This window comes from Hypanus sabinus, chromosome 5, assembly GCF_030144855.1.
Source record: "Hypanus sabinus isolate sHypSab1 chromosome 5, sHypSab1.hap1, whole genome shotgun sequence".
NCBI lineage: Eukaryota > Metazoa > Chordata > Chondrichthyes > Myliobatiformes > Dasyatidae > Hypanus > Hypanus sabinus.
In genome coordinates, this window is record NC_082710.1 from 173,806,366 (window position 1) to 173,834,103 (window position 27,738).

The 27,738-nt window shown below is 44.4% G+C and overlaps 3 protein-coding genes across 3 annotated transcripts in view; 1 reads left to right on the plus strand and 2 right to left on the minus strand.

The window, feature by feature from the left end:
• Nucleotides 1-27,738, minus strand: part of LOC132394603 (uncharacterized) — a 207,577-nt gene that overhangs the window by 152,685 nt on the left and 27,154 nt on the right. Inside the window, exon 2 of the mRNA XM_059970941.1 lies at nucleotides 14,884-15,192. Coding sequence (XP_059826924.1) covers nucleotides 14,884-15,192 — 309 coding nt within the window. The remainder of the gene's footprint in view (nucleotides 1-14,883; nucleotides 15,193-27,738) is intronic.
• LOC132393861 (histone H1-like) lies at nucleotides 1,796-9,840 on the plus strand. Its single transcript, XM_059969255.1, has 3 exons — nucleotides 1,796-1,852; nucleotides 2,943-2,957; nucleotides 9,247-9,840. The coding sequence occupies exons 1-3, from the start codon at nucleotides 1,796-1,798 to the stop codon at nucleotides 9,838-9,840; spliced, it is 666 nt and encodes a 221-aa protein (XP_059825238.1).
• Nucleotides 11,552-11,959, minus strand: LOC132393862 (histone H2B-like). Its single transcript, XM_059969257.1, has one exon. It carries the CDS (start codon nucleotides 11,957-11,959, stop codon nucleotides 11,552-11,554), a length of 408 nt encoding a protein of 135 aa, XP_059825240.1.

Consider the following 27,738-nt stretch of genomic DNA (forward strand, 5'->3'; position numbering starts at 1 on the left):
ATTCCAGAGATTGGAATAAATTATTTGTGTATTGAATATACAGTATATTTGCTATGAACCATTGACGTAAGGTCTAAAAGGTCAACATGATATATATTGAATAATTAATTTTATTTCAGTAAAAGTTATCAAAAGTCATGAAGTGTTGCAAAACTTCCCATCAAGCTTATTTTCGATACAGATCCCGTTTTATACTATTAGTCCAGACAGGAAACGCATAAAAAGGATGATGAATTTGCCTGTCAGCATGTGTGCGATACAATAAAAAGTGTTAATAATATCTCCGGCATTTGTTGACTGCATCAAAATTTATATGAATAATTGGAAGAATCGAAAAAGACGGAAAAGCTTGTTTGTGTCGTAATGTATAGCCGTTCGATTGAAACGTGTGCATGGCTCTGAAAAGAGCCTTTTATGTTCAGATAGTTGGCTTCCTTCTATCTCCGTTTGACTGCCTGGTCCCGCCGCCTGGCTGCCCGGGAAACAGCGGGCCGCTTGGGCCCTTTTTTGGCCATGGCCGTCGTGCACCTGCGGGGGCTTTTGGCCGCCTGCTTTCGGGCGGTGGGCTCAGCTGCTACGGCTCTTTTCCGGGCGGTGGGCTTGGCTGTTGCGGCTCTTTTCCGGGCGGTGGGCTTGGCTGCTCCGGCTCTTTTCCGGGCGGTGGGCTTGGCTGTTGCGGCTCTTTTCCGGGCGGTGGGCTTGGCTGTTGCGGCTCTTTTCCGGGCGGTGGGCTCCGCTGCTACGGCTCTTTTCCGGGCGGTGGGCTTGGCTGCTCCGGCTCTTTTCCGGGCGGTGGGCTTGGCTGCTCCGGCTCTTTTCCGGGCGGTGGGCTTGGCTGCAACAGCTCTCTTCCGAACCTTTCTCCTGATCTCCTCTTTACTCTGCTTCTCGACCGCCGCCTCCTGATTCGAACGGAGAGCAGAAGCGGAGCTGCCAGCGGCAGCACCTCCCACAGCGGAACCTTTGTTGGGTAAGGTGTCGGCCGACTGCCTGGGGCGGGAGCTAGCCTCGTAGGCGGCGGCCGAGGTGGTTTTCTTCACGGCGCCGAGCTTGGTCGCCTGGCGCTCCTTGGTGGCGGTCACTGCTTCCAGGATGTGCTCGGCCATTGCGCCTTTCTGCGACCTATAACCTGCCTTCTTCTTGGCAGCCGACAACAGGCCAGTGGCGGCAGGAAAGGGACAGTTGGGAGCCGCACCATCGTCTTTAGTAGAAACGGTGTCAGCCATTCCACGCAATCGCCTCAAGACGCGGCGGATCGGCGGCGGCTCCCGTTTAAAGGCGAGAAGCGGACGAGGTAGAACTAACCAACCTCCTCTTTCTTATGTAACAACACACACAAAATGCTGGTGGAACACAGCAGGCCAGGCAGCATCTATAGGGAGAAGCACTGTCGACGTTTGGGGCCGAGACCCTTCGTCAGGACTAACTGAAAGGAAAGATAGTAAGAGATTTGAAAGTAGTGGGGGGAGGGGGAAATGTGAAATGATAGGAGAAGACTGGAGGGGGTGGGATGAAGCTAAGAGCTGGAAAGGTGATTGGCGAAAGTGATACAGAGCTGGAGAAGGGAAAGGATCATGGGACGGGAGGCCTCAGGAGAAAGAAAGGGAGATGGAGAACAGATAGTGAGAGGGGCAGAGAGAAATCAATGTCATCAGGTTGGAGGCTACCCAGACGGAATATAAGGCATTGTTCCTCCAACCTGAGTGTGGTTTCATCTTGACAGTAGAGGAGGCCATGGATAGACATATCAGAATGGGAATGGGACGTGGAATTAAAATGTGTAGTAGTTAGAGCAATGCTATTACAGCGTGAGGCACTCTCGAGTTCAGAGTTGAGTTCTGGCGCTGGCCCTGTAAAGAGTCTGTGTGTTCTCCCCAGGTGCTCTGGTTTTCTCCCACGGTCCAGACATAGGGAGCAGGTTAATTGTTCTGTGATTCGGTTAGGGTTAATCGGGGTTGCTGGGGGCGGTATGGCTGAAAGTCCAGCTCCGCGCTATATGGCTGGCTAAATAAATAAATAAAGGCCTTATCTATCTACCGGCGTGCAATCGAGAGCATCTGAATACACAACATCACTGCAATCTGGCAGATGGGAAATCTCAACAATGGGTAATCAAAACTGTCCAATGCATCAGCTGCACTAGCCTACTGCACACCCCACCACCGCAGTAGGGATATATACACAAGGAGATGCCAGAAAAAGGCCAGCAATATCATGAGAGATCCCACCCAGCCTGCTCATGGACTGTTTGTCCCACTCCCATCAGGGAGGAGGCTGCACAGCAGCCACACCAGGACCACCAGACTCAAAATCTTACTTTTCTCAAGGCTGACAAACAGCTGCACCCAACAACCCACCACTCCACACCCCCAACCACCACTACTTTATCATTTTCTTATGTGTAGATACACCTGTGCCTTGTGTCACTTTATGGACATACAATCCATCTATGTATATAAGCTACCTTATGTATTTATATTTATTGTGTTTTTATTATTGTATTTTGTGTGTTAATGTGTTTCCTTTCATAACAAATTGGTTCTGGAGTGGCAATTATTTCATTCTACTTTGCATTTGTGTACTGGAAATTACGTTAAAGAATCTTGAATCTTCATAGAGTCTTTGCATTTTCAAAACTGCTTTATGCATTCTGAAATCAAAAATACTATCAAATTTCCCCAACAGAATACAAGTGTATTACACTAACATTAACGATTTCAGTGAGTCTTACTATCTTGTTTTTACATTCAGCTGCAGGTAGCTTGGAGGCCCAGAGTGACCTGCCTTGAAGGTGAGGACCTGTCTGTGTGTGTGAGAGGGAAGGAAAAAGCTTGTTTTGCTGTTGTTGCTGCTTGTGTTGCTCTGCTGATTAGCTGATTCTCGAGCTGGAGAACTCAAAATAAAATGCAACATTTCCAACTGACGGTAACATCAAATTAAAGACTGTTGTCTCCCCTGTTGCTGAGGAAGGAGAGATATCTATCTCTCTTGTTGGTGAGAGATAGAGAGAGGGAGAGAGCCTATGGGGTGTTGAAAATGTTGGAGTGAACAGCTAGCTTCTGATGGTTGTAGACCACGGTCTCTCTTTGGGGGCTTTGCTGTTGCTGTCATGGTGGGTGGTGGGTGTGCCGATGCTTTTTGCCAAGGGGAAGGGGGAGAGGGTTGATGCTGCTTGTGCATGGGAGAGGGGCAAGAGGCTTTGGGGTTTTTTGCTGTTATCCATTTTTTGGGTTTATTTTCTCTTGCGAGGATGTGTGTGGAGGGTAAGAATTGCAGGTTGTGTACCGTATACTTTCCCTGATATTAAATGGAAGCAGTGAACTGCTGACCATGACGGACAGGCTATGTTGGTGCTGGAATGTGTGGCAATACATGTGGTGGTCTGCAGCACATTAGCAGGTTGTTAACACAAACGACTCTTTTCACTGTATGCTTTGATGTCAATCTGATAAATAAATGAATCTGAATCTGTAATGTCATTGAATATTTCTGCTTCCAAAATGTATTAAAAGTGGCCTCATTGCAAATACTATCCATTTATTTAATATGCTTTTATAAATATACATTTTGGAACAGTTAATTCAAAGGGAGTTTTCACATGTTCCTAAAAGTTTTACGGTACAGAAAGACATCTGTTAATCCACCACAAACTGTGCAGCCTGTAAGAATAATCCAATTTATCTCTTTCTTGGTGCTACAAAAAGTAGTGGATATGGTCCAGTCCATCATGGGTAAATCCCTTCACACCACTGAGCACATCTACATGGAACGTGCTGCCAGGGATGGTGGTAGTTACGTCGGGGACATCTAAAGGATTCTCAGCTATACCTCAGTTCATGTGACTTCTGGTTTAATATGGTGCTGGTGATGCACAGCGATGAGTTCCGGGTCGGAAACAAAACGAAATTACTGTACTAATCACACTTTTTCTCTGAACCAATCACTGCCGTCACTGGCCTGTGACCTCCCTTTTGGAGCTGAGCTGTTGAACTGCCGGTACAAGCTGGCGTTTGGGCGGAGTGAAATGAAATCTCTAAGGTGCAGGCTGGATGCGGCGCGGTGGGTACAGGCCGAATAAGGGCAGTGAATAAACCAATGTTTGGTCACTGCAGGAGCAGATGTGAGGGTATGATGAGGCAGGGCACAGGCCCAAGAGTGGACCATGAACCATTGTTTGGACGATTGAAGTGCTGAGCCACAGTGAAGGGTCAAATCAAGGCAGCGGGCCCCAGGCCCGAGAATGTATTGAACCAGCAGGGTCCAGGTCTGACAGTGAGGAATGACTCACTGTTTGGCCGATGTATCTGCTGGGCCAGATTGTAAAGATCAGGCTGCTCCACGAACTTTACTTGTCTTTGTGCTGATGACTGGCTTCACGATTCTGGACTCACTTTCGTGAACTACAGTTCTGAATATAATTTGCTTATTTCCATGGTTTCATTTCTATCTGCACACTGGGTGTTTGACGATCTTTGTTTTAATGGGTTCTACTGGGTTTCTTTGCTGTGAGGCTGCCTGTAAGGAGACGAATCTCATAATAATAAATGTACTTTGAACCTTGAACAATATAAACCAATTCTAATTCCAAATGATTCCAGTGAATCTTTGCAGAGGAGATTTACAAGGATATTGCCTGGATTGGAAAGCATATCTTGTGAGAATAGGTTGAGTGAACTTGGCCTTTACTCCTTGGAGTGACGGAGGATGAGAGGTGACCTGATAGAGGTGTATAAGATGATGAGAGGCATTGATCATGTGGATAGTCAGAGGCTTTTTCCCAGGGCTGAAATGGCTAGCACAATGGGGGTATAGTGTTAAGGTGCTTGGAAGTAGGTACGATGGTGTCAGAGGTAAGTTTTTCATACAGTGTGGCATTGGTCCTTCCAGCCTTTCTGCCATTCTGCCCCCAGAAACCCTGATTAACCCTAACCTAATCACAGGACAATTCACAATGAACAATTAACCTACTCCTGACGTCCGGCTTTTTTCCCAGGGTTGAAATGAGGCCAACACGAGGGGGCATAGTTTTAGGATGCTTGGAAGTAGGTACAAGGGGACTGTCAGAGGCAAGTTTTTCCACACAGAGAGGGGTGTGTGTGTGTGTGGAATGCACCGCCAGTGACGGTGATAGAAGGGGATACAATAGGATTTTTTAAGAGACTCTTAGATAGGTACATGGAGCTTAGAAAAATAGAGGGTTATGCATTAGGGAAGTTCTAGGCAGTTTCTAGAGAAGGTTACATGGTCAACACAACATTGTGGGCCTGTAATGTGCTGCAGATTTCTGTGTTCTATCTGATTGGCAGAATTTGTCCACACGGTGACTCAGTAATCTGCAGATGATTGACATTGCCGTCCTGATTTAGTAACTTTGCTTTCAGGTACAAAGCCCTGTACAAAGGGCAGCATGAACCACCACTTTCAGAAATGTGTGCACTTTTAACGCTGATGTTTCTTAGGAATGTAAAAACTTTAGGAACAACTTCTCCTCCATCACCAGATATCCGAATAGTCCATGAACCAAGTAACACTACTTCATTATCTTTGCAACAAATTTCACAACACACCTCAGTGACAATAAAACTGCTTTTGATTGTGTCCTGATATCTGTAATTGCCTCTTTATCCTCATTACTGGCTATCGCAATGTGCACTAGCAACGTCAGAACCCAAGCGCAGGGAAAATGGCGACTAGGGTTTTCTTTATAAAAATTCCAACAGAACATTGGTGGTTTTGTCCGAACGACATCGCAAAACTAGGACCCTCGCGATTAGCACTAATCAGGTGTCTGCTTAAATAATACAACCAACATGGAAACCCCAAACATATCAAAGTAAATTAAAAGCAAGCTCAAACAGAAATCACCAGCAGACCAAATTACAACGGGTGATTCACTCGAGAGGAAAAACAACACAAGAAACTCTAAATGACTATTGACTCTTGTTAAACAACGACGAACCAACATTCTGTGGCTCAAGTCCAAAGAACTCATTACAGCTGGGTACTGTTTTGAAAATCTGTGTGTTAAAATTCACTTGCCACATGCCCACCAGTTCGCCTGGATCTATCGTAATTTATTCTCTCTTCTCCTCACAGTCATCCACACTATTCAAAATTGCCATCCGCATGCACAAGTCAACGTCATTAATGTACACCAGGGACACTCTTACCCATTCCTGAGGAATTCTAACACTATCTCCATTCCAGTGTGGGCAGCATCTTGTCCCTGAGCCAGTTACCCAACTCGTACTGCCACCAGAATTTTTAAAAAATTCAGTCCTCTTCAGTTTTCCTGAAATGTTTTCTGAATGACTTATGGCAGTCCATCATAAAATATTGACAATTTCCCTTATTGAAAGGAACTCAGTTTCATTAGTTGAAAATGATATTTCCACAATAACTATAGTTTGCTTTCATGAATTTACTCTTCTCCAAGTCACAATTAGTGAAACGTGAAATGCTTAAGGGGAACCTTCACACAGAGGGTGGTTTGAGTGTGGAAAGAGCTGCCAGCAGAAGGGGTGGATTAAGTTTCTACATTTAAGAGAAATTTGAATAGGTACATGGATGGGAAGGGTACAGAGTGCTGTGGTCCAGTTGCAGGTTGATGGGACAAGCAAGTTAATGGTTTGGCATTGACTAAATGGGCCAAAGGTCCTGTTTCTGTGGTGTAGTATTCTATGACCCTTATTTTGTTCCAAATTTTTGTTTCTAGCTGTTGTGATTTGGACACCACAGTAGCACAGAGGTTAGCACAGCTGTTACAGCTTGGAATCAGAGTTCAGAGTTCAATTCCAATGTCCTCAGTAAGAAAGTTTTCCCCATGTGTGCGTGATTTTCCTCCAGGAGCTCTGGTTTCCTCTCACAGTCCAAAGACATACTGGTTGGTAGGTTAATTGATCATTGTAAATTGTCTTGTGATTAGACTATGGTTAAATCGGTGGTTAGCTGAGTGGCACAACTCAGTGGGCTGGGAAGGCCTAGTCCACATAAATTAATATATAAAATATATAATAGCAAGTTTTATCCTGAGAAAACTGACCAAAGTCTTTACTTAATACCATTGCCATGAACTGTGCCTGTCGACCAGAGTTCTGATAGTCAGTTATCCATTCTGTGAAATGAACTTTAAAGTTACTGGAGAGATGAGCTCTTGCTGTTTTGTGATACTCTATGCACATCTTCCAGCATCTTACATCTCTCTATGTATTCAGTCTAATAATTATATTTTAGAGTTGTGTGAGAAGAGATATAGTCAAGATATTGTGTAGGCAGAGGAGATTAGTTTAATTAGCCATTTGATCACTAGTTTAATTGACTGGCCACAACATTATGGTGCTAAGAGCCTGAGCCTGTACTGTCCTGTTCTCTGTTCTGTGTCCTAACAGAAATTGCAGAAGATAATTTGTTTTTAATTGTTTTCGAGAAACATGCATTCTCTTATGGGACAAGTGTATCAAAAAGAAACGTCGTCTTAAGATTTAAATTGTTTGGCCTTTAATAACACTTGCATCTTCCATTCTTGATTGCATTCACAAAAGCTTTGAATGACAAAGTAGCTACCTTTCAGATTTTGCACGTTAAAGGTATAAACCAGACCAGTTTCTCTTAACATTTTGCATATTTCAACATTCCAAGAAATTAACAGAGCGCCTTAACACATGTGTCAATTGTTGGTAAAACAGAATAGAAGAACGCTGACATGGTCAGGTAATATATGTTTATACTCGTGTTGTTGCTGAATTATCTGAAAAAATATTGCACAACACCTCGTTTACTGCACATTTTACCATTTAGGAACAACCTAACCTCCTCCCCAACCCCTCAGTTTAATCACGTTGCTGCTAAAGTCAAATAAGCGATTCCACAATTAAAGAGGAACATTTTGTTGACTTTAAATAAGAATAAAATCAGACGGGGATGATTAACTGCGCATCACTTCTCAGAGTTCCCTCTGTAGGAATACGTTAAAATTCTCCTCCACAGTACACGGGCGAATGGACTACACTAGATTAAATACTTCGAAGTTGTAATGCTGGATGTGCGGAAACCGGGAAAACAGACAGAAACCCGTTCAAATCAGCTGGCTTTTATAATAAGGATAACTGAAGTAATCCATGTTATCGCGGTTTCTCGATTATAGTAATACAGATTAAACTAAAATAATAACAAAAGAACTTATCTGGCCAAATGAAATAATCACGGCCGTTGAACATGCTTGACAAACCCTGACTACACGATTTTCGCTGCAGACGAAGGGAAAATGCATTTGTGAGTTCCATGTGTACACAAACGTTTCCACTACAGTACTGAAAATAAGCAAGACAGAAATCTGTTTTAAAATAACTTACAATGATCTACTTATTAGTAGATTAGTGTAAATGTTATAATGGTAAAAGAGTCAAATCATTCAGCTAAGCCATGCTCCATCGTATTTAGAAAGACTGTTCGAAACGACATAATGATTTAGAATATCTTTATTACTTTTTTCCGAAAAGCAGTAACCAGTAATTTTTAAAAATATCGCTTTAAAAAATACTGCGGACATTTATCGCGCTAAGAGATCTCATTGGCTTAATCTCATCGGATTTAAGCATTCCAATTGGTGTACAACCTGTGCTACCGTAGTCACATTCTCGAAAGAATTCAAGCGAAATACAAACTGTAAACTGAGATTTCTTTTCTGGAAATTTTACCTTCAGCTGACCGGCGTCAGAGGAATCCCTTCATCCCCGAGAAGCCGGTAAAGTTCCGGCCATTTTCAACAGGAGTAGGAGAGGAATGCAGGTTTTTCATCGTCCGCCTGAAATGCGCTTCGATCGGGGGACAGCCGGTGCAGAAAATGATCGGCATCGGAGAAACTGCAGCTGGCGGATCAGGAATTGATGGTTTTGGGGAGCAGGGGCGTGCGGATTTGACCGGAATTGGTGAAGTTAGCATTATAGAAAAGCACAAGATTATCAAGTTTGGGAGGGAGGACCCGGGTTCGCTCTTCCCCGTCCGCCTCCGCCTTATAAATACGACAGTCGGCGCCCGGTCTCTCCGAGAGAGAAGGCACAACCGTTTCTGGTGCGCTCCGGTATGTCCGAGAACCAGAAGGCGGCAGATGGCAGCGATTCCGGTGAAAAGGGAGGCGGTGGAGGCGCCGGCGGCACCACTCCGCCTCAAGGTCGGACGGCGCCGGACAAGGATGGGGCGGTGAAGAAAAAGAAAAAGCAACAACAACCGTCGCAGCAACAGGTTCAGTCAAAGGCGCCTCAGCAGTCCAAGAAGCCGCAGAATGGCCCCACCATCACCGACCACGTCCTCTCTTTGGCGGCAGCCACCAAGGAGAGGCGTGGCATCTCGCTGGCAGCCCTGAAGAAAGCGCTGACGGCCAAGGGTTACGATGTGAACCGCAACAACGCTCGCGTCAACCTGACGGTACGCCAGCTAGTGCAGAAGGGCTCGCTGGTGAAGACGAGCGGCCACGGCGCCGCCGGCTCCTTCAAGCTGAACCGGCTGGCGGCTCCCAAGCAAGGAAAGAAAGAGGCAACCCGCAAGAAGGTGGCTTGGCGCACTCCTACCCCTTCCAAGAGGACGCGGAACAGGAAGAGGAGTCCAAGGCGCCAGACTAAGCCACGGAAGACCACCGCACGCCCCCTCAAGCGCCGGCCCAAAACGGGTGCCCGGCCCCGCGCCAGAGCCAAGGCTCGTTCCCGCCTCAAGCGTAAAGTAGGCAGGGCTCGGACGGCACGGGTCTATCGCCGGTACAAATCGGCTAAAGGCAAGAGAGCGAATCGCGGACGGACCCGGCAGCCAGTGGGGCGCCAACGGCAACTCGGACCCCGGCGCTACTAGAGGTAGCCGCAGACAGTCACCTCGAAGGGCAAGAAATGGCTCTTTACATTAAACGGCTCTTTTCAGAGCCACCAAACATGAGCAAAAACAGCAAAACCGCGCCACGATAGGGAGAGAATGGAAATATCTCCATCCTGTTCGGTCTCAAATCCCCAGTAAACTTCCCAGTGCATATACATATTAACTATGAAGCTCCAACATTTAGATTAGATACGTTAGAAGTAATTCGTCTAATTTACTAATTAATTTGCAATATCGTTATAAAGATTAATTTTGCCTCCTGTTTTATCTGCGGAATTTTAGCTTTAGGGAGAGATCCAACTATCCTAAACACGAGATCTGATGAACCGCTGCTGTGTCTCATGGTGTTGAGTTGGATCCGGGATCAGCCATAAAACGGCGGAGCCGAATCGTTGACCCAATCCTGCTCCTATGTCTAATTAGCCCCAACTGGTCTATAGACCCAGCCACTTTATAATGCTTTTCACATTATATTTTTGTATTCGTGCATATTTTATTCCATGTCATCATTTTAACACTCAGAAAATGCTGGAGGAACTCAGCAGGCCAGGCAACATCTTTTGAAGGGGATAAACGGCCCAGAACATCGACTCTCCATCGATGCCTCAATAGAGGCACTGATGTGCCGAATTTACAATGACGCTTATGCGATGGTCGCTGAACAGAAGCTCCAAATCAGCGAAAGAACTGAAAGGGATCAAACGATGGTTTTTAAGCATAAGTTTTTAAGAGGTTCAGTGTATCATTGGCAAGATAATATCATGCCTATAGCAAGATATGTAAGTGATGAATTTGATAGTTGCTGCCACAAAGACCCCCACTAGGTTATGACATATACTGGGAGGACGTGCAACAGAAGCACAACAGGTGTCATCAAAGCATCTCAAATAGATGTGCCATCAGCCTTTCTAATGGTCGAAGGTTCAGGGTGTCCAGCCTTGTATTTATTTTATAAACATTTTCATAGACAAAACAAAGGAATATTCTCAGAAACTAGTTATACAGATGTAGATCAATTTCCTTAACATTGCACATTAATATTTGGTCACCCTGGGTTTGGGGAATGGAATTCCGTAGGACTTTTATGTGTAAATCGTATCCTAACATTGTTGAACAAATTTCATTGCAATTGGGAACACAGAAGTGGTGTGTCCGAGATCACACCTTGTGATTATTATTGACTTTTGTTAAAACTGTGAATTGATATTGGAGTCAAACATAATTTGATATTGGTTATTAGAAATAAATTGAGACTTGGAGATGGGATCATACTATTTCCTTTTGAACGTCCACTAATAAAATTAATTTGGATGGTTCCTTCTATATTCTAAACTCGTGGAATTCAAATAGATTCCGAGTACAGAATGTAAATGGAGCATCTCCAGTTAACGTCAAGGCATGGCTACACCTTTCCTTTGAATGCTTGAAATAGGACAAAATTTATTTTCTATAGGTTATTTTGATACCACAAACTGAGATGGTCTTCGAACTGAAAGGTTTACTGTCTGACTAGTGTTTCCAGTAATGTTTAAGAATTGTAGACTGTTATTTTTTTCGTTTTCATTATATCCAATGCACCTCTAATTCGACGCCTACGTGTATAGTGCTCATCAGTTACGATCTCATTTCAACTTTGATTAGATGGCTCTCAGAAGAGCCGTTTGGTGGTTTAATAGTTTTCGGGGAGAATCTACTTGGAGCTCGAGTATTTGGTGACCGTTTTTGTTCCTTCCGAGACGGCGTGTTTAGCCAGTTCCCCGGGCAGCAGGAAGCGGACGGCGCTCTGGATCTCCCGGGAGGAGATGGTCTGGCGGCGGGTGTAATGCACCAGGCGGGAAGCCTCGGACGCGATGCGCTCGAAGATGTCGCTGACGAACGAGTTGAGGATACTTATCGCCTTGGACGAAATGCTCGTGTCCGGGTGGACCTGCTTCAGCACTTTATAGATATAGATGCTGTAGCTCTCCTTCCTGCTCTTCTTGTGTTTCCTGGTTTTCCTGTTCACCTTCTTGGCGTTTTTCTTGGAGCCCTTCTTTGACACGGTGCTCGTGGAACTCTCAGCCGTGCCATTTGTGGAAACAGCATCAGCGGTCAGCATTGTAAATACTAATTCCTCCTCAGGCTCGCCTGACTCAAAACCTCGAAAACCCGAAAGGAATTAACCTCTTCGATCTGGCCAAAGTATCTACGGTTATTCCAATATTAAATATTCGTCATCTGTCTGATATACACCGAGTTATGCAAATGAAGGGTGTTATGTTCACAATTCCAATTGGCTAATCCGTGCTCGGATGCACAAATAGCAGCGGGACTTGTGTTTCTATTTGTAACCGTAACGAGAACAGCGAGAACTTTAAAATGTCGAAGAACGCCGTTATTTAATAACCAAACTAGATTTTAAACCTCGCCTCTAGAAACAATCATGCTCAAGTAAATTAATTTGTGTTGCAAAACATAAAGAAATTTGACTCATCTTCAAAGGCTAAGAAGAAAATCGAAACCTGAGGTCTTGTGCAACAACAGCAAAATGCGTTTAATGTAGGAATATTCGAGGTGTGCATATAATACAGCATCGCAGCACATGTGAAAGTTTTCCATATTTATTGGCGATTTGTTTCAACCAGTCTCCACATTTACAGTGACATTTTGAGCCTATGGCGACTCCTAAGGTGTTAGTGCAGGACCCAATCTAATCTCGTTTATTACCTGTCAGTTTGTACTCCTCCTCTCCTACCCCCCTTCTTATTTTTGTGGCTTCTGTCCCCTTCCTTTCCAGTCCTGATATGGAATCATCTTGAAGACTGACTGTTTATTCTTCTCCATAGATGCTGTCGGATCTGATGAGTTCCTCCAGCATTTTGAGTACCTTAGTGGAGGTTTCCAGCATCTGCAGAAACTATTATTTCAGTATGTCTATGTTAGAGGCATTCTAACTATTCTGAATATACTAAGGGTCCTGAATATTTTTACTGAATTGTTCAGAGGTAACAGTGATGCTGCTGAAAGTAAGTTTTTCACTGCACCTGTGCATATGAAAATAGACCTGAGTTTGACCTTAACTCGGCCAAGGCTCTTGGAGAGTCCAAAGCACCACATCATCTGGTACACATTTCTGCTAGACACACCCTGAAAAATTAGCTTTCCTTTTCCATTCACTCTGCCCAAGCTTGTCATTATTTCCTCTCTGCCTCTTATCACTTCCTTAGTAACAGCATTTCCCTCCCATTGATCACAGGGTAACTGGTCCATGTTTCCTCAGGTTATCGTAGCCGGGGGTGGAAGTAGGGATAAGCTCCCACTACCTATAAACTGCTCCAAATGGCTTGTGACTCTAACAGCCTCTGACAACCAAGTCCAACTCTTGACCTTCATGTGTGGCTTAGCTACTAGGCCCAGTGGAACTGTTTCTACTGATGAGAGAAGGGGCAAAGGCGGACCACTGGTGCCTCAAAACCAAACGCTTCAAGCAGGCGGGACTCATCAGCCTTGGATGGCAGCCCACCTGGGAGAAGGAAAACTGTTATTTTAAACCCCCGCTGCCTTGTGGCCAAAGCCACCCATGGGAGAGGCTTCGGGAGTAAACCCTGAGGAAGGAATCCACAACTGGGTCCCTAAGCCAGTTTGATGTTGTTTAAAACTTCACTCTGGCAACCTCTACGACCACACTGGTGCCAAACTGTATCGGTGTTTGCCACATCAGTGACTTAGAGAGGGGGAGCCCACTGCATGGGCACAGCCGGTTCTTCAAATCTTCCCACCCAGGCTTGCACCCTGGAAAGGACACGGTCCACCAGAGGCACAAACCCATGATCCTCTGTGATCGGCGGCTGCCTGCTAATAGAACTCACTTTATAACCATTTAACAATCACAGCATGGAAACTCCTAGTCCGTGGCAAACTCTTAATCTCACCTGGTCCCACCTACCCGCATTCAGCCCATAACCCTCCACTCCTTTCCTGTCCATATACCTATCCAATTTTACCTTAAATGACACAACTGAACTGGCCTCTACTACTTCTACAGGAAGCTCATTCCACACAGCTATCACTCTCTGAGTAAAGAAATACCCCCTCGTGTTTCCCTTAAACTTCTGCCCCCTAACTCTCAAATCATGTCCTCTCGTTTGAATCTCCCCTACTCTCAATGGAAACAGCCTATTCACGTCAACTCTATCTATCCCTCTCAAAATTTTAAATACCTCGATCAAATCCCCCCTCAACCTTCTACGCTCCAATGAATAGAGACCTAACTTGTTCAACCTTTCTCTGTAACTTAAGTGCTGAAACCCAGGTAACATCCTAGTAAATCGTCTCTGCACTCTCTCTAATTTATTGATATTTTTCCTATAATTTGGTGACCAGAATTGTACATGATATTCCACTGCCTTACCCTCGTCAACATTCCTCGTAACTTCTTCAAAAAATTCAATAAGGTTTGTCAAACATGACCTTCCACGCACAAATCCATGCTGGCTACTCCTAATCAGATCCTGTCTATCCAGATAATTATTAATACTATCTCTAAGAATACTTTCCATTAATTTACCCACCACTGATGTCAAACTGACAGGTCTATAATTGCTAGGCTTACTTCTATAAACCTTTTTAAACAATGGAACCACATGAGCAATACGCCAATCCTCCGGCACAATCCCCGTTTCTAATGACATCTTAAAGATCTCCGTCAGAGCTCCTGCTATCTCTACACAAACTTCCCTCAGGACCTGGAGATTTATCCACTTTTAAATTTCTTAAAAGCGCCAGTACTTCCACCTCTTTAATTGTCATAGGTTCCATAACTTCCTTACTTGTTTCCCACACCTTACACAATTCAATATCCTTCTCCTTAGTGAATACCGAAGAGAAGAAATCATTCAAAATCTCTCCCATCTCCCTCGGCTCCACACATAGCTGTCCACACTGATTCTCTAAGGGGCCAATTTTATCCCTCACTATCCTCTTGCTTTTAATATAACTGTAGAAACCTTTCGGATTTACTTTCACCTTATTTGCCAAACCAACCTCATATCTTCTTTTAGCTTTTCTAATCTCTTTCTTAAGATTCCTTTTACATTCTTTATATTCCTCGAGCAATTCCTTTACTCCATGCTGCCTATATCTATTGTAGACATCCCTCTTTTTCCGAACCAAATTTCTAATATCCCTTGAAAACCATGGTGCTTTCAAATCTTTAACCTTTCCTTTCAACCTAACAGGAACATAAAGATTCTGTACCCTCATAATTTCACCCTTAAATGACCTCCATTTCTCTATTACATCCTTCCCATAAAACAACTTGACCCAATCCACTCTCTCTAAATCCCTTCGCATCTCCTCAAAGTTAGCCTTTCTTTTCTCCTTTTTCTTAAACAGAGTTATACAATGCAGAAATGGATCCCTCTCCTGAGCCTCTTCACATAGTTCAAAGTACATTTATTATCAGAGAATGTATACCCTATACAACCTTGAAATTCAACTCCTTACAGGCAGCCACAAAGAAACCCAATAGAACCCACTTTTAACAAGACTGTCAATTACCCAACATGCGGGTGGGGGGGGGGGGGACACAAAACATGGGAAACAATAAAAGTAAGCAAAGAACACTCAGGACTGAAGTTTTACGGAAATGAGTCCATGCACGTGAAGCCATGCGTCACTGCAGCTGAAGCAGGCCACGGCCTCGGGTCAGTGTACAGCCAAGTAAACGTCGCGGAGCACAGAGCAGAACCAGCCCATCCCTCACCTCCAGTCCCAACACCCCAACCTGTTTCTATCTGGTCCAGTCAGCCAAACCTTGGTTCGTTCCTCACTCTTGGACCCTTCTGCTTCAGTATGCTCTCAGGCTGGTGCCCCACCGTCTCAACTTGGCCCAGCGCTTAAATCAATCAAATCTCGGTTCTTTCCCTGTGCTCAGGACTGGGCTCTGCCTCACTTCTGGTCTCCTCACCTTGGTTTTGCCACACTGGATCTCCCCCAAACATTGGCTCTTTCCTCTCTTTCCAGCCCCACTGCCGTCCTGCACCTTCGAGACTTCAGTTCCCACTGCAAAAATGCCAGGCTTACATTCAGCTCAAACACTCAACTCAACTTTGAAAAAGAAGTTATTGGCTATTGTTCGCAATGAACGTTTACCAGGAAAAGCATTGTTAAGAAAGTACTGACTTGTTGTCTTTGTTTCGCTTGACACCGATAAGTAGTCTCTGATGTTCACCATCTTAAACTGGAATAACATAGTAGAACACAAAGGGCTTTCTGGTGCCTGCGATCATGGTTCAACTCCTGCTACTGTCTATAAGGAGCCTGTTTACACCTGGAATCCTCTGGGTGCTCCGGTTTCCACCCACATTCCAAAAATACATGCTGGTTAGGGTTAATAAGCTCTGGGCATGCTATTTTGGTGCTGGTTCAGGAGTCTGATGGCTGTAGCATGATGATTGTTCCTGAACCTGGTGGTGTGGGACCGAAGGCTTCTGTACCTGCTACCCGATGGCCGTAGCAAGATGTTAGGGTCTTTGACGATGGATGCTTCTTTCTTGTGGCACCTCTCCATATAACCATGTGTTCAATTCTTTATTGATTTAATGGTAGTATGTCTGTGGCTCAGGTACCAATCAATAGATTATTGCCTTGGTTTCAGACTTGCACCCTAGATGCATGTTCCTTCAGCAGAGCTGCCTTTTCTTTGTCTAATAGGTTCACACGTGGCCAGTGACAACTAGATCCTTCTCCTCCCATTCCAGTCCTGAGGAACCCTCTTTAACCCTAAACTGGTAGCCCAGTGTTTGGGAGTTGCTTGCAGTTATAGAGAGTGGTATCTGTCCAGTGTTTGGGAGTTGTTTGCAGTTATAGAGAGTGGTATCTGTCCAGTGTTTGGGAGTTGTTTGCAGTTATAGAGAGTGGTATCTGTCCAGTGTTTGGGAGTTGTTTGCAGTTATAGAGAGTGGTATCTGTCCAGTGTTTGGGAGTTGTTTGCAGTTATAGAGAGTGGTATCTGTCCAGTGTTTGGGAGTTGTGTATGCAATTATAAAGCGTGGTATCTGTCCAGCCACTCTACGTATCCCCTATTATCATTCAGTTTTTTTTACTCAGTCTCTCCACTTGAGTGCCCATCTATGCTCTGGCACTGCGACCAGCTTGATCCTTCAATCTCCAGCCTTTGTTGACATCCATAACGTACTTGTTGAACAAAATGTCTGGTATTGACAAGGAAGAGGCGATCTTACAGAGGTACATAAAGTCATGGGGCAGTGATGATAAATCTGATTCAGATTCAGACCAGTGCGGTAGCATAATAATTATAATACTGAATTATCAAATCAGTTAATGACTGAGAGGCAAAGTGGTGTGGTTACAGTCTTTATCACAGGGTAGGCAGTCAAAAACTAGAGTGCATAGAGTGAGGTGAGAGGAGAAACATTTAAAAAGATCCTGAGGGGAATCTTTTTCATTCAGGGCTGGTAGGTACAAGAAATGAACAACTCTGGGAATCTGTAGATGCAGGTATAATGTTTAAAATACACTTGGACATGGACAGGAATGAATTAGAAAGATTTGGCCCAAAAGCAGGTAATTAGGATTAGCATAGCTAGTCATCTCGGTCAGTGTGGGTGACTTGGGCCGAGAGCCCAGTCCCTGTGCTCTATAACTCCTTGGCTCTCTACAGCTCTATAAACTAATGAAGAGTGCTTGAGAAGGCTTCAATATTTAGAAAGATGTCCTAAAGTTGTTTAATGCCAGTTGTTTGAGAAGAGAGTCAAAATAGCCCCTTTAGAATGTAAGAAATTTGAAGCAGAATGGATTATTTATCATTTTCCTCCATCATTTAAATTTCATCAAATATATCAATAAGGGTGTATTAAATGCTGAAGGAACTCAGCAGGCCAGGCCCCTGCTCTTCCTCCTGAACTGCACTGATGCATGGCCACACAGTAACTGAGATGCTCCCTCTCACAAGCCTTTGTTGCTATGCAGCAGGAAATTTCTCTTATATACAACAATAGCATTGCCTCAAAAAGTATCACAGCAATATTGTGATTTCAAATTTGTCATTCCTGAAAAAGTTAAGACTGGTCAGATAAGATGACCATGTTGAACTACATGCTTAGAAATAAAGAATTTGAAGAACTGTCAATTCTTGTTGACAAGGTTGGAACATTTCAAATTTCTAGTGCTGACAGTGTAGTAGATTCAGTCTTAAGAATTCAATCAAATGTAAATACAAAAACGGACTGGAAGTGGGACATTTAAATGATCCAATGAGGATTAAGACTTATCTTTCATTGGGATGTGAAATTCATCTGGACAGTGTTTATAGACAATGGATTTGTAATAAAGAGACAAGAAAAGGTTAGGGAAACGTGAAAGATTTTCTTTGTCGTACCGTATTTCATCATACCCTTCAATTAATAAATAAAAACAGAAGTATTTGACTTTTTAATTTTTGTTCTAAATATTTATAGTATGGATTTTATTTATAAAAGATCTGAAGTGATTCTTCACAAGGTTTCCTCTAATTTTTTACAGCCGCGTAAAAATTTCTTGCTAGCTGATAAAGAAAAGGGAACTTTGCGAGGCAGCATCTATGGAGGGGAATAAACAGTCGACGTTTCGGGCTGGGACCCTTCATCAGGACTGGAAAGAGACAGCGCCAGGATAAAAAGTTGAAGGGTGGGGTTACCCTCCACTTTTTTAACCTATCAACTCCTGAAACCATATGACGCGCGATGTTGCCCGTTCCATCTTGACTCCGCCCACTGCGTCGGTTCCCCACCAGGTCCGCCTGCCGGCTACGAAAGTCATTTCCAGCCAGTGATTACCCGTTCATTTCTCTTGTTGCTGGCTAGTTGGAAGCTTCAGATTTGATTATGACTGGCAGAGGTAAAGGGGGAAAAGGTCTGGGCAAAGGAGGTGCAAAGCGGCACCGTAAGGTCCTGCGAGATAATATTCAGGGGATCACGAAGCCGGCTATCCGCCGCCTGGCGCGGAGAGGTGGCGTTAAACGTATCTCTGGCCTCATTTACGAGGAAATGCGAGGTGTACTGAAAGTTTTCTTGGAGAATGTCATCAAGGATTCAGTCACCTACACAGAACATGCCAAGCGCAGGACTGTCACGGCCCTGGATGTGGTCTACGCGCTGAAACGTCAGGGGCGAACTCTTTATGGTTTCGGCGGTTGAATCTTAAAGCAGGTATTCTGACAGTTAAAAGGCTCTTCTAAGAGCCATACACTTAATTAACAAAAGGGCAAAGTACGAAAGCAAAACATCAAAGCAAGGGTTAAGATCAAAAATTGTTTGAAATAAAAATACTGGAACAACTTCTGAAGAAATTGTTTAGATGTGAGTTTGAAGGTGAACTGGGCAGGGCAAGATCGGTTGCATGAAAGGCAAATGTTTGTCGGATCTTTACCACATAGCTGCGTCGTTAAAAAGACTGATAAATTTAAAAATATCAGATATAATCATTGAGGACCGTCATCCAGGACATGCTGCCGTAGTAGGGGTTACAGGAGCCTGAAAACCCACACTCAACGATTCTGCAACAGCTTCTTCCCATTAACTATCAAGAACCACGAACACTACCTCATTTTATGTTTTCTATTTGCACTATTTATTTTTTATATTTATTGTGATTTAAGGTCATTTTTATGGAGTGCATTGTATTGCTGCGGCAAAACAGATTTCACCACCTATGCCAATGATGATAAACTGATTCTGATTCTGACCAATGCTGTAGCAGTAATTGTATTATTGAATTATCAAGCCTGTTAAAGCCTGACAGGCAAAGATCACGTCTGAAGCTCTGGAAATTTACAGTACATACATTTTATTAAATAATCTGGACGCTCTCTGCTTAAGATTGTAGCAGGGCCAGGTTGTTGTAAAATCTCACCCAACATTGTTTTGGGACTGCCTCCAGACTCATAGCCATGCCCATGAATGTCACAAGGACAGAACACACAGTGCTTTAGCGCAAGATCCATATTTTGGTTAAATTATAATCCGCGTGCCTATCGATTTGTCATTGTCATGCATCGTTGAACAGGGTTTACGGTCCGCCAACTCCGTGCAGACAATCAAATATCCACTTATATATACTATATCCCCACTCCCATCAATACTTCCTACATGAAGAGAGAACACATTCAGTGGCAGCGATCTTTCAAGAATCGCTTAACTCTAGCATGGTTCCAGAGGACTGGAAAATTGCAAACGTGACTCCATTCCTTAAGAAGGGAGGGAGAGAAAAGAAAGGAAATTATAAGCCAATTAGCCTAACCTCGGTGGTAGGGAAAGAGTTGGAATCCAAGTCAGGATGGTTTCTGTGAAGGGATGTCTTGCCTGACCAATCTGTTGGAGTTCCTCGAGGAAATAACAAGCAGAGTGGATTTTCAAAATGCTTTTGATAAGGTGCCACACATGAGGCTGCTTAACAAGATAAACCCTGTGGTGTTACAGGAAAGACACAGGCATGGATAGAGGAATGGCTGACAGGAAGGGGGCAGCAAGTGGGAATAAAAACAGCCATTTCTGGTTGGCTGCCAGTGACTAGTGGTATTCCTCAGGGATCAGTATTGGGACTGCCACTTTTCACATTGTTTGTCAATGATTTGGATAATTGAATTGATGGCTTTGTGACAAAGTCTGAGGATGATACGAAGATAGGTGGAGGGGTAGGTAGTGCTGGGGAAGCAAAACAATTGCAGCAGGACAGAGACAACTTTGAAGAATGGGCAAAAAAGTGGCAGATGGATTACAGATTTGGGGAATGTATGATAATGCATTTGGGTAAAAGGGACAATAGTGGGGACTATTATCTAAACGGGGAGAAGATCCAAACACCAGAGGTGCAGAGTCCTTGTGCAAGACTCCCAGACGGTCGAGTCTGTGGTAAAGAAGTCACATGCAATGTTGGCATTTATTTCAAGTAAATAGAATATAAAAAGCAAAGAGATAATGCTGAGCGTTTATAAGACACTAGTCAGGCCACACTTGGAGAATTGTCAACAACTCTGCTCCCATAGATCAGAAAGGATGTGTTGTCATTGGAGAGCGTCCAGAGGAGGTTCGTGAGGATGATTCCAGGAACGAAGAGGTTAACATATGAGGAGCGTTTGGCAGCTTTGTACCTGTACTCACTGGAATTTAGCAGAGTGCCGGCGATCTCATTGAAACCTACCGAATATTGAAAGGACTCGATAGGGTGGGTGTGGAGGGGACGCTTTTTATGGTGGGAATCTCCAGAATTAGATGGCACAGCCTCAGAAATGTGGGGCGACTTTTAAGAACCCAGTTAAGGAGCAATATTTTTTAGCTAGTGGCTAGTAAATCTGAGGAATGCTCCGTCACAGACTGTGGTGGAGGCCAAGTCTGTGGGTACATTTAAGGCACAAGTTGATAGTGTCCTGATCAGTCAGGGCATCAAAGGATATGGCGAGAAGGCAGGTGTATGGGGTGGAATGGGGTCCAGAATCGGCCGTGACGGAATGGCGGAGCAGGCGCTATGTGCTGGATGTCCCAATTCTGCTCCTATGTCTTATGGTCTTATTTTCGCACTCACCGACACACCAGGGACAATTTACCGCTACCAACACACAGAAGGAAACCAAGGAGAACGTAGGCAGGATGAAACCAGGGTTTCTGGCGCTGCGAGACAGTAATTTTACTTGAACAGACAGTGGCACCGACTGAGAACATGCTAGTAATCATATTTTTTAAAATAAAAACGTTTTGGAATGAAACATTAAGATTATCTAGATACAAAATTTAGAGGCGTATACTTGTTTAGGTGTGCTGAAACACAGGACATTTACTGTGACACTGTCTGACGCCTTCATTTGCAAATATTATTCGTCCTGTCACACTGCTGTCAGAATCAAGCTGATATTCTGTGTTTGAGCAATTCAGATCTCACCATCAAGCAGCGCACCAGGGTCTAGGGTGAATCTGCGACATTATCAGTGTCTGAAGTCGACAGAAATCAAGATACAAAATCCTACAATCGGCAGTCGAAGCTGCATCCAAGAAAAGAAAAACTTCATAACAGATTTAGGGCTACATCGAGTCCGCGCCGACCTTCGGATTAATCCAATTCCTCACTAATTTCGCTGCGACGCATTTTGTTACTCATGCCTATCAAACCGGTTCTTCTATCGGCGCACACTAGAGTTTGTTAGCAACCGATTAACTTCCCAGGTGTGGGAGGAAACCCACAGGGAAAACTGGCAAATTTCACAGTCAGCACCTGCGGTCGGGATCAAACTCAGCCTCAGAAAGTGTGAAGAAGCAGCACTACATAGGCAACTTTTCCTCTCATTTATTTAATTTGCTAAGAAATATACTGTCGAAACAAGAACTGCAATTTAGGATCTGAGGTTAGATGATTCGTTGCAGATACAGAACGTGATGAGCGTTTCTGACTATAATGTGTCCGCTGAGTAACCTTGCCTTAGGCGCACATTGTTACTGTCAGTTTTTGCCTGAAGGAGAAAAAACATCCCGTTCCGATGTAATGTATCGAAAACAAAGTGGCCAATAGAAACTGACCAGTTCCTATCCCTAATTTGCATACATTCACGATGAAGTTTCACCGCCGGGTCGGGTTCGCAGCTTTGCCATCCCAAACTAAAAAGTGGGTGAAAGAAAGTGGCAAAAGGTGAGAGCAGCAAGAAAGCGATGAAGCTTACGAAACAAGTCCACCATGTTCAACAACCTCTTACTTATCCCCAAATATTATCAACTCTTGTCCATTGTCCACCGACCCGCCTCAGACCACAAGAGTGGCAACAATCCTATTGGTTTATAGGAATTAATGCTTATGAATGTAAGGAATTAAAAGGGATTGCACGTCTTGTTCTTGTAAATCATATGTATAGAGTTTATTTTGTTTGAAAACAAAACTCGATAACTGGGTCCCCGGGATAGGAGACTGCAGCTGGAGCAACAGCCTGCTGGAGAAACTCAGCAACGTCAGTGGGACGGAAGGAATGGACGTTTCGGGTCGACAACCAGCATCCTCCAGCAGGCTGTCCATTGCCACATCTCCCTGCGCATCACTTCAGAGGTTTCCCGTGTGATCCGTTACATAAAAAGTCATGCCATTTCACCTCGAGGGATTCAGAATGCAGTCTGCTTCCCCCAGCTTTGGGAACTGGCCGAACAAGCCGCCTTGGAAGGGACGGAAGCGATCAGCAAGAACAACATCTGCGAGTGAGATTAATGAACACCATTAAAAATACAAGCAGGGTCTCTGCTCATACTCGAGAATATTTGTACCCCCACTAATCATGATAATGGGTGGCCGGGCTTCAGATATTAAGTCACTGAACAGACGGTTTAAGTTACCTCGGTGTTTCAACGTATTCGCAGTCCAAGCCAAATCGATTTTATTGTCGTGTGCAAACGTGCACTGAAGTACAGCTGCATTAGGAACACAGAAAACCTACAGCACAATACAGGCCCTTCGGCCCACAAAGCTGTGCCGAACATGTCCCTACCTTAGAAATTACCTAGGGTTACTCATAGCCCTCTATTTTTCTGAGCTCCATGTACCTGTCCAGGAATCTCTTAAACAACCCTACCGGATCCACGTCCACCACCGTCGCCGGCAGCCCATTCCACGCTCTCACCTCTGAGTAAAAATAACCTATCCGTGACATCTCCTCTGTACCTACTTCCAAGCACCTTAAAACTGTGCACTCTTGTGCTAGCCATTTCAGCCCAGGGAAAAAGCCTCTGACTGTCCACAACGATCAATACCTCTCATCACCTATTCACCTCTATCAGGTCTCCTCTCATCCTCTTTCGCTCCAAGGAGAAAAGGCCGAGTACACTCAACCTATTCTCATAAGGTATGTCCCCAATCCAGGCAACATCCTTGTAAATCTCCTCTGCCCCCTTTCTATGGTTTCCACTTCCTTCCTGCAGTGAGGCAAACAGAACAGAGCACAGTACTCCAAATGGTGCAACATTACCTCTCAGCTCCTAAATCAAACCCTTGGATCATGAAGGCCAATGCACTGTATGCCATCTTAACCACAGAGCCAAACTGTGCAGCAGCTTTGAGTGTCCTATGGACTTGGACCCCCTCTGATTCTCCACACACCCAAGATTCTTACCATTAATACTATGTTCTGCCATCATATTTGACCTACCAAAATGGACCACTTCACACTTATCTGGGTTGAACTCCATCTGCCACTTCTCAGCCCAGTTTTGCATCCTGTCAATGTCCCATTGTAACCTCTGACAGCCCTCCACACTATCCACAACACCTCCAACCTCTGTGTCATCAGCAAATTTACTAACCCATCCCTCCACTTCCTCATCCAGGTCATTTACAAAAATCATGAAGGGTTAGGGGTCCCAGAACAGATCCCTGAGGCACACCACTGGTCACCGACCTCCATGCAGAACATGACCCGTCTACAACCACTCTTTGCCTTCTGTGGGCAAGCCAGTTCTGGATCCACAAAGCAATGTCCCCTTGGATCCCATGCCTCCTTACTTTCTCAATAAGTCCTGCAAGGGGTATCTTGTCAAATGCCTTGCTGAAATCCATATACACTACATCTATGGCTCTACCTTCATCAATGTGTACAGTCACATACTCAAAAAATTCAATCAGGCCCAGAAGGCACAACCTGCCTTTGACAAAGCCATGCTGACTATTCCTAATTATGTTATGCCTCTCCAAATGTTCATAATCCTGCCTCTCAGGATCTTCTCCATCAACTTAACTGCCACTGAGGTAAGACTCACTAGACTAGTCTATAATTTCCTGGGCTATCTCTACTCCCTTTCTTGAATAAGGGAACAACATCCGCAACCCTCCAAACCTCTGGAGCCTCTCCAGCCCTCATTGATGATGCTAGGATCACCGCCAGAGGCTCAGCAATCTCCTCCCTCACCTCCCATGATAGCCTGAGGTACATCTCGTTCAGTCCTGAGACTTATCCAACTTGATGCTTTCCAAAAGCTCCAGCACATCCTCTTTCACAATATCTACATGCTCAAGCTTTTCAGTCTGTTGCAAGTCATCACTACAATCACCAAGATCCTTTTCCATAGTGAATACAACATTCATTAAGTAGCTCTGCTATCACCTCCATTTCCATACACACTTTTCCACTGTCATGCTTGATTGGTCCTATCCTCTCTTATCTTATCCTCTTGCTCTTCACATACTTGGGGTTCTGTTTCCAATCTGTTTTCTATCTGTTTCCAGTTTATGCTTCCAATTTCCTGCCTGATAGCCTCATATTTCCACTTATTCCAATTAAACACTTTCCTAACTTGTCTGTTCCTAACCCTCTTCAATGCTCTGTTAAAGGAGATAGAATTGTGATCACTATCTCCAAAATGCTCTCCCACTGAGAGATCTGACACCTGACCAGGTTCATTTCCCAATACCAGATCAAGTACAGTCACTCCTCTTGTAGGCATATCTACATACTGTGTCAAGAAACCTTCCTGAACACACCTAACAAACTCCACCCCATCTAAACCCCTCACTCTAGGGAGATACCAATCGATATTTGGAAAATTAAAACTCCCACCACAACAACCCTGTTATATTACACCTTTCCAAAATCTGTCTTCCTATTTGCTCCTCGATGTCCCTGTTACTATTGGGTGGTCTATAATAAAACACCCAGTAGAGTTATTGATCCCTTCCTGTTCTTAATTTACACCCACAGAGACTCGGTAGACAATCGCTCCACAACTTCCTCCTTTTTTGCAGCTGTGACACTATCTCTGATGAACAAGGCCACACCCCCATCTCTTTTGCCTCCCCCCCCCCATCCCTTCTGAAACATCTAAAGCCTGGCACTTTAAGTAACCATTCCAGCCCCTGAGCCATCCAAGTCTCTGTAATGGCCACAACATCATAGCTTCAAGTACTGATCCACACTCATCCACTTTGTTCATCATACTCCTTGTATTGGAATATATATATCTCAAACCATTGGTCTGAGTGCATCCCTTCTCTATCACCTACCTATCCTCCCTCTCACACTGTCTCCGAGCTTTCTCTGTTTGTGAACCAACCTCCTCTTCCTCCATCCCTTCAGTTCAGTTCCCACCCCGCAGCAATTCTGGTTTGAATTCTCCCCAATCCTCCCCGCCAAGGTATTGGTCCCCTGGGATTTAAGTGCAATCTGTCCTTTTTGTACAGGTCACACCTGCCCCAAAAGAGGTCCCAATGATCCAGAAACCTAAATCCCTGTCCCCTGCTCCAATCCCTCAGCCTCGCATTTATCCTCCACCTCATTCTATTCCTATACTCACTGTATCTCGAGATTACTACCTTTGAAGTCCTGCTTCTCAGCTTCCTTCCTAACTCCCCGTAGTCTGTTTTCAGGATCTCGTTCCTTTTCCTGCCTATGTCATTGGTACCAATATGTGCCACAACCTCTGGCTGTTCTCCTTCCCACTTCAGAATATCTTGGACCTGATCAGAAACATCCTGGACTCTGGCACTTGGGAGGTGTTTGTTTCCTGTATCCACAGAATTGCCTGTCTGACCCCCTGACTATAGAGTCCCCTTTCACTGCTGCCTTCTTCCTCCTTTCCCTACCCTTCTGAGCCACAGGAGCAAACTCTGTGCCAGAGGCATGACCACTGTTGCTTCCCCCAGGTAGACCATCTTCCCCACAACAGTACTCAAGTAGGTGTACTTATTGTTAAGTGGGACAGCCACAGGGTTACTCTCAATGAAAAACTTGTTTACCTCTGCATCACAGACACCACATAGAACATAAATTATACATACGTTTTAGAAAAATAATTTGGATGAGTTAAAAGAGTACAAAGGATTTAGTCTAGACCAGGATGAAATCATAAGCCATAGGCCAGACCACACTTGATTGAGCATTGAGAGCAGTTTTGTGAAGAAAGGTTGTGCCGGCATTGGAGAGGGGGTTTCCAAGAATGGCCCTGGGATTGAAAGGGTTAACGCATGAGCAGTGCTTGATGGCTCTGGGTTTGTACTCACTGGAGTTTGGAAGAATGGGAGGGGTTCTTATTGAAATCTATCAAATATTGAAAGACCAGATAGAGTGGATGTGGAGATGACATTTCCTATAGTGTGTGAGTCTAGGATCAGAGGGCACAGCTACAGAATAGAAGGACGTCCTTTTAGAACAGAGGTGAGGAGGAATTTCGGTGGAATTCATTGCCACAGGCAGCCGTTGAGGCCAACTCATTGACTGTATTTAAAGTGGAAGTTGATAAGTTTCTGATTATTCAGTGCATCAGAAGTGCAGGTACACCCAGATACTCCCTAACTACATGTGTATGTACACATGTGCCTAAGACTTTCGCACAGTACTGCACATATATAGTGTGTGTGTGTGTGTGTGTGTGTGTGTGTGTGTGTGTGTGTGTGTGTGTGTGTGTGTGTGTGTGTGTGGTTAAGACGTCTGTACAGTACTGTACGGAAGAAGATATGGTCGTATGGCTCATAGTTAGCAGTGAAAGCCAATTTGAGCCTGGGTTGTAACACACTCTGGCCACCAGGTGGCAATGTCGTACTGCCTATTGATGTGGCCAGCGACAATGTCGTACTGCCTATTGATGTGGCCCGTGATGCGGGTCGAACCTCCAGCTGTACCCAGTGTCCTGACAGCTATTGAAGACTCATAGTCATATAGCAGGTTACAGGCCCTTCAGCCTAACTCATCCATCCTGACTGTGCTGCTCAGTGAGCCAGTCCCATCACGCCTGTTAACCTCTCCTATCCACGTACTTATCTAGGGAGCTTTTAAATGTTACTAATGCGCCCGCCTCAACCACGCTGTCTGCCAGCTCATTTCAAATTCCCTTTGTGCGAGGAAGCTGCCCTGATGTCCCATTTAAAGGTATTACCTCTAATCTT

Excerpts from the sequence above, each read along its gene's own strand:
- LOC132393861 (XM_059969255.1), top strand. The coding sequence starts at position 1,796 with ATGCTATTACAGCGTGAGGCACTCTCGAGTTCAGAGTTGAGTTCTGGC.
- LOC132393862 (XM_059969257.1), bottom strand. The coding sequence starts at position 11,959 with ATGCTGACCGCTGATGCTGTTTCCACAAATGGCACGGCTGAGAGTTCC.